The sequence below is a fragment of the Natrix helvetica genome, assembly GCF_964273705.1.
Source record: "Natrix helvetica genome assembly, chromosome: 3".
In the NCBI taxonomy this organism is placed as follows: domain Eukaryota; kingdom Metazoa; phylum Chordata; class Lepidosauria; order Squamata; family Natricidae; genus Natrix; species Natrix helvetica.
In genome coordinates, this window is record NC_138549.1 from 570,552 (window position 1) to 577,500 (window position 6,949).

General features: G+C 52.9%; 1 protein-coding gene across 1 annotated transcript in view; it reads left to right on the plus strand.

Annotated features, from left to right (window-relative positions):
- The first annotated feature begins 2,138 nt into the window (after window positions 1–2,138).
- Window positions 2,139–6,949, plus strand: part of CHUK (component of inhibitor of nuclear factor kappa B kinase complex) — a 22,017-nt gene continuing 17,206 nt past the window's right edge. The window contains exons 1-7 of the mRNA XM_081947068.1: window positions 2,139–2,298; window positions 2,402–2,496; window positions 2,912–3,026; window positions 3,573–3,642; window positions 3,919–4,007; window positions 4,634–4,723; window positions 4,832–4,956. Of these exons, the coding sequence (XP_081803194.1) occupies window positions 2,164–2,298; window positions 2,402–2,496; window positions 2,912–3,026; window positions 3,573–3,642; window positions 3,919–4,007; window positions 4,634–4,723; window positions 4,832–4,956 (719 nt within the window). The 5' untranslated portion in view covers window positions 2,139–2,163. The remainder of the gene's footprint in view (window positions 2,299–2,401; window positions 2,497–2,911; window positions 3,027–3,572; window positions 3,643–3,918; window positions 4,008–4,633; window positions 4,724–4,831; window positions 4,957–6,949) is intronic.

A 6,949-nucleotide genomic window follows, 5' to 3' on the forward strand; every position in this document is an offset into this window, starting at 1 on the left:
GCCTCTGGGCTTGGATCAGCTGCAGCCCCACAAGAAGCACAGCGTGGAAGGAAAAAATCCACATGTCCTTTCCCTCTTTGGCCCTCCCACCACCTCACCCCAGACCTGCTCACCTCGGTCCCAATTGCTTTATGAATGACACGTTATGCAAGAAGTCAGTCAAAACAAATGGCTGCATTTAAGGACAGCAGAAGGTCTGTTGGCAACAAGACTGTCTCCCAAAGTGATCACTAAACATGAGCCGGCAGTGTGTGGCAGCAGCCAAAAGTTAATGCAATCCTTGGTTGCATAAACAGGTGAAGGTTTAATGCCACTTTATAAGGCCTTGGTAAGGCCACACTTGGAAAACTGCATCCAGTTTTGGTCGCCACGATATAGAAAAGATGTTGAGACTCTGGAAAGAGTGCAGAGAAGATCAACCAGGATGATGAGGGGACTGGAGGCTAAAACATATTGCAGGAATTGGGGATGTCTAGTGAAAAGAAGGACAAGAGCAGACAGGATAGTAGTTTTCCAATATTTTTTTTAATTAAAGTTTTTTTTTCATTTTCATAACACATAACCACGTGTATACTGTTACATCAACATAATTTTATATTATTAAATAGTAACATCAGTTCGTCTTACCATCAACTCCCCAAAAACAATTATTGGCTCCTTTGCTCTCCATACACCATATTACCCTGTCCATCACTTTCTTCTCCCTCTCTCCTCTTCCTCCCTACCTCCCTTCTACCCTCTGTCATTCTTCTCTACTTCCCCTTCCTCTCTTCCAATATTTGAGGGGCTGCCAAAGAGAGGAGGGGGGTCAAGCTATTCTCCAAAGCCCCCGGAAGGCAGGAGAAGCAGCAATGGATGGAAACTCATCAGGGAGAGAAGCAACCTAGAACTGAGGAGAAATTTCCTGACAGATAGAACAATTCATCAGTGGAACAGAAGTTGCCTCCAGGAGCTGTGAATGCTCCAACACTGGAGGTTTTCAAGAAGAGAATGGACAGTCACTTATCTGAAATGATACAGAGTCTCCTGCTTGAGCATTGGGGTTGGACTAGAAGACCTCCAAGATCCCTTCCAACTCTATTCTGTATAAGTGGTGGGTAGAACATGCAGAGGAGGGACGTAGAGTTTGTTTCAGCCTCAACTCTGCTTTGATTAACAGCTGGCTTTTCAAGAGCTACGAGGCAAGCAGTGAAAGGCAGCAGCTTGGCCTGGGTGCAGGGTCAGGTCTGGACAGAGACCGAAAGGGGTGTTAGCCTCCTGCCCTCCTCCCGCCACCATTTGGCCTCTAATCCTACTTTGGGAAAGAGGCAGAGAGGGCTTCCGTCTTTCCCTTCTGACAAAATAAAAACAGGGAGGGGGGGATGTGTGCGTGTAAGTTATTAGAGAATTTATATGGCTGCCCACTCGAGTTCAGGGACTTCAGGCGGCACACAAGTAGCAATGAAGTGTAAGGAGCCCTTTTTGGCCTTGAGCCTTTCACAGGCAAGCGGGGCCCCTGTAAGGAAGGGGGGGAGGGGGGAAGGACCCGGAGCTGCCCCACCGACGGGGAAGCAAAAGGGGAAACCGAAGCGCTGGATGAAGGGCCGCCAGGTGGCGCTCTCTTCCACCACCATTCATCCGCCGAGGCTCTTCCCAGGGGCAGCCGGGGGGATTCCGGGGCTGAATTCCTTTGGATTCATTCGGCTCCTGGGGGGGCAAAAGGAAGAACCTGCGGGGCTGGGGGCGGGCAGAGGCGGCTCTGCGGGGTCGGCCAGCCAGGAAACTCGCCCGGCCTTAAGTGCCGAAGCCCCCGCCGGAGAGGAGAGGCTTCCCGTCGGCCTCGGAGCGCCCCAGCCCCCCGGGAGGGAGGGAGAAGGGCCCCCCAAGGGCTCCGCTCTTCCCCGCTTCTTTCCGGGGCGCTGCAGAGTCCAGAGGGGGGGGAGAGGAGGGCGGAAGCAGCCGGGGGGAAGGGAGGGCCGAGGGGGGGAAGGAGCCGCCGGGGCCCCCAAAGGCCATCTGGACGGGCCCGGGGAGGGGAGGGTCTCTCCTGGGGCCCCGCCTCCTCCTTCCTGCTCTCCGCCCGGGGAGGCTGTGGCCGAGTCCGTCCCTCCCTCTCCGCCCGGCGGCCGTCCCCGGAAGAGGAGGCGCGGCTGGGGGAGCGGCGGGGCCTGGGCCGGGGCGGGCATGGAGCGGCTGCCGGCGGGGGCGGCGGTGGCGCTGCGGGGCGGCTGCCCGGGGGACCCCAGCTGCGGCCCCTGGGAGATGCGCGGGCGGCTGGGCGCCGGAGGCTTCGGCAACGTCTCCCTCTACCAGCACCGGGTGGGTTGGGGGGGGGCGGGGGGAGAGGGGAGGGTGGGGGGGGAGGGGAGGGTGGGGGGGGATGTCCTGGGGCCGCCCTAACGCCGCGCCTCCCCCTCCGCAGGAGTCCGGGGCCCGCCTGGCGGTGAAGGCCTGCCGGCTGGAGCTGAGCACCAAACACCAGGAGCGCTGGCGCCACGAGCTGCAGATCCTGCGCAGGTGGGTGGCGGCCCCCGGGGCTCTCCCGCCCCTCGGCTGGGGCGTCCCTCGGGGCTCCCAGAGGCTTCCTGGGATGGCGCCCTGGGCGGGAGTCCCCCGGGGGGGGGGGAGCCTGATCCGGATGTTGGTTTGTTGGTCTGCATGGCCTTTAGGAGACCCACGTCGGTCAAGGGGGACACACACACACACAGCGCACCTCCCTCCTCTTCCCCCCCCAGCAAGCACCCCGAGGGGTGGGGGGGCTGAGGGAGGGGTGGGGGCAAGTGGCGGAAAGCCCCCCACCCACCCAAGCAGGCCCTGTGACTAAGGCAGGACTAGAACTCTCCACCTCCCGCTTTACCCACTAGCCCAGGCTGCTCTCCCCGAGGCCCTTCTCAGCCCCCCGCAGCCCCTCTCCTTCTACTCTGTCCCTCAGCTTGGACCATCCGAACGTGGTGAAGGCCCAGGAGCTGCCGGAAGAGCTGGATTTCCCGGTGAACGGCGTCCCCCTTCTGGCCATGGAGTATTGCTCCAGGGGGGACCTCAGGAAGGTAGGGGCCGCTCGGGGGCTGGGCTGGGCTGCTGGAGCCCCTTGGGGGTCCTTCCCTCCCGCTCTGTGTCTGCCTGGAGGAACCCGTGCAGGGCGCCTGGTCCTGTCCCAGAGGCAGCCGGAGCCCCGTTTCCACCTGAGGACCTCGAGGTGAAATCCCAGCAATTTGTCCCTGGCGGAAGGGAGCTCCAACTCTTCTCCAATTCTCTCTAACCTTCAGAAGCAGAGAGAAACTCTGTTGTGCTTCTACCCTTCTGGGGCTTAAGGCAATCTCTCCTTTCATGCCAGTTTCCAAGTTTGGGACCCAGAAGTTGAGCCACAGTTGAGCCAAACTCCGATGGCCCCGGGAGTCTCCCGCTCTTTGATGCTTCAGCCTGTAGTTGTGGTTCATTATTTGGAAGTCAACACTCGTTTTGTTGGCCCAAATATGTTCTCCGACACAAGTGCTTGCTGTAGTAACACGTTTTGCCCTTTGAGATCTATCTATGTGCTGTTAAACTGAACAATCTTATTAACCTTCGTATTATTGTTACTGTTACTCTTTCAGCTGCTGAATGCCCCTGAGAACTGCTGTGGTCTTAAGGAAAGCCAAATCCTTTCGGTGCTGAGTGACATTGGTATGCCAGCTGTTTTTTTCCATGATAAAGAGATTTAAAAGTGTTTTCTTTCCCTGTCTTCTTATTGTGCCTCAAAGTTCATTCAAACAGCCAACCGGTTCTGAATGCGTATGAATAATGAATTGCATTGGTTCAGAGCACAGAAGGGGCATCTTGGGGCAGAGGCTGGGGCATCTTCTGGATTTACCACTGTTGTCAAAATGACGAAAGCCGAATCAGAAAGTGCCTCTTAATTTTTTTTTCTAAATGTGTGCATTTTCCCCACATAATTTCCAGGGTCTGGCATCCAGTATTTGCATGAAAACAGAATCATTCATCGAGATCTTAAGCCAGAAAATATTGTCCTCCAGGATGAAGCCGGGAAGGTCAGTGAAACTCTGAGTTTAGAAGGCTGCGGTCGGTTTTCCATCCATTGTTCCAAGAAATGTGCCACAGAAAGGGGGTTCCCTGCCCACTCCCCACATCGACTGGATGGGCTTTGCAAGGAGGAGCGGCCCCTGATCTTCCCCACCTGCTCTGTTGAAGCACAAGCGCCCTGGACTTTGGGCCAATCGCCAGGAGGCCAAGAGTTCAAGTCCCACCTAAGGCACAAAAGGGGGCTGGGTGGCTTTGGGCAGTCCCTCCCTCTCCCTCCCTCTCTCTCCCTCTCTCAGCCCACCTCACAAGGAGGTTGTGGAGGAGGAAATATTAGGTACGTTCACTGCCTTTAATTAGTTATACAGTCAATAAAGGTGGGATATAAAGAAGCATCCCCAGGTGGTGGCCTGTAGAGCTTGGTTCTCCAGCATCTAAAAAGACAGTTCGGCTCTCCTTCCTTCCTTCCTTCCTTCCTTCCTTCCTTCCTTCCCATCCCATTTCCCTGCCTCTCTCATCCACTTCAGAGGCTAGGAGGAAATGGAGGGAAGACCCCACCCCCGGTCAGTTCCAAAAAGAGTGAAAGAGGGAAGAAGCTCAGGGGGAAACATGACTTGGAATGGGATTTAATTGCCAGATAATCTACAAGATCATAGACCTGGGATACGCCAAGGATCTGGACCAAGGGAGCTTATGCACCTCTTTCGTGGGGACCTTGCAGTACTTGGTAAGGTCTGAACCCCCATGGCGGTGGGCCCTGTTCCTAACTCGGGAGGGAAGGAGGGGGTGGCCTTGAAGGTGGATTTTTACCCCGATTTCTGCTCTTCTGTTTAAGGCCCCTGAACTCTTTGATAACAACGCTTACACCCTGACGGTGGACTTCTGGAGCCTCGGGACGGTCGTCTTTGAGTGCATCACGGGGTTCAGGCCCTTTCTGCACAACCAGCAGCCCTTCAGCTGGTAGGCCCCTGGAGGGAGGACAGCCAGCTGCGAAAGAGACTCAGTTCCCGCACGAAATGTTCTTTCTCCATCAGCTGGAGCTCCAGGAAGAATCGTTTTAGGGGAATCTCATGCCAAGATATGTGGCACCCGATGAGCTCTGCTCACTGGGGAGGAATTCCTCTGAATTCATCATGGAGCGCCAGTCCTAATTGAGCCACTGGGAGAGGCACATATACACACGGAGGGATGAAAATACCAATGAGACGGCCACAATTGCACAGGGGAAGCCCCGGCCGTGTTTAGGTCCATCATCTCTGCTTCTTTGTTGGTGATGCCTTCAAGTCCATCTTGACTGCTGGTAACCGTGTGGACCAGTCGCTGCAATTTGGCATTAGGGAGTTGGACCAAGATGATTTTGAAGATTTTGTTTCTGGCTTCTGGGATATTCTCTCCCCTGTTCAATTGTGTGTCATTTGCCAACCTGATATATTGTCCCTCCAGTCCCTCCTCACCCATGCCATGAATGCCATGAAAAATAACACTGGTCATCTCTGTCCACTGGACACCTCCTTCCAGAAGCTTCCATGGGCTTTTCCCCCCCTTAGGAACAGATGCCCCTTCTAGATGAATCATCCAGCCCATATTTAAATGTACGCTTGTTCTGAACTGCCTTTGTAGACACACACCCATTTGAATGCAGTTGGCAGCAGGGGGAGGCCGAGCATCCCTCTTTTGGGGAGGGGGAAGGAATCATAAGCATTTTGATAGGTCCCAAAGGGGTCTTCTGAAGGTCACCCATCCTGCTATGGATGTCATGCATTCCAAGATACCAACTGTTTATATATGTGTGTGTGTGTGTGTGTGTGTATTTGTGTTACAACCCCTGGTATGCCTAAATATGGGAGGAAGGTCACTACTCCCTCCCTATGTAACACAAATACATACCTATATATATATATGTGTGTGTGTTGTATTTGTACTGATAAATAAATAAAGGGAGACTAGTATAGATCTATTTTGAGCTAATTAGCTCTCATCAGCTAGCCATACCCTTACTGGGATTTGAACCTGTGCTGTATTATATATTAGGCAGGAGTCTTAGCCACTAAGCCACAGGCTCCTCCTTATCAGTTGAGCCAGGGAAATAGGTATGTATTTGTGTTACAACCCCTGGTATGCCCAAATATGGGAGGAAGGTCACTACTCCCTCTTTCTGTCCTTCGGCTCATCACAGAAGACCATGCAGGCAGAAAACCATATTTTTATTTTTAATGTTGCCTTTTTATATTTGTGGTGTGTGTGTGTGTGTGTGTGTGTGTGTGTATATGCTGGTTTTGTTGTATTCGGGTCTTTTCCCGTGTAAGGTTGAGATTGTCTTTGCAACGTTTCGGCAGGATCTCACCTGCCATCCTCAAGCGTGGGCTCAAAAATTTTGAGCCCACGCTTGAGGATGGCAGGTGAGATCCTGCCGAAACGTTGCAAAGACAATCTCAACTTTACACGGGAAAAGACCCGAATACAACAAAACCAGCATACCTACACCCGTGAAAATCTACGAAAACAAATATATATATATATATATGTATGTATGTATGTATGTATGTATGTATGTATGTATGTATGTACGTACGTGTGTGTGTTTGTGTTACAACCCCTGGTATGACCAAATATGGGAGGGAGCTCACTCCTCCCTCTTTCTGTCCTTTCAGCTCATCACAGAAAACCATACAGGCAGAAACCCATATTTTTATTTTTAATGTTGCCTTTTTATATTTGTGTTGTATTTGTGCTGATAAACCAGTATTTGGTCATACCAGGGGTTGTAACACAAACACATACTTATTTCCCTGGCTCAGCTGATAAAGGAGGAGAAGCCTGTGGCATAGTGGCTAAGACTCTTGCCTAGTGTATAATACAGCCCAGGTTCGAATCCCAGTAAGGGTATGGCTAGCTGATGAGAGCTAAATAGCTCGAAATGGATCTATACTAGTCTCCCTTTATTTTATCAGCA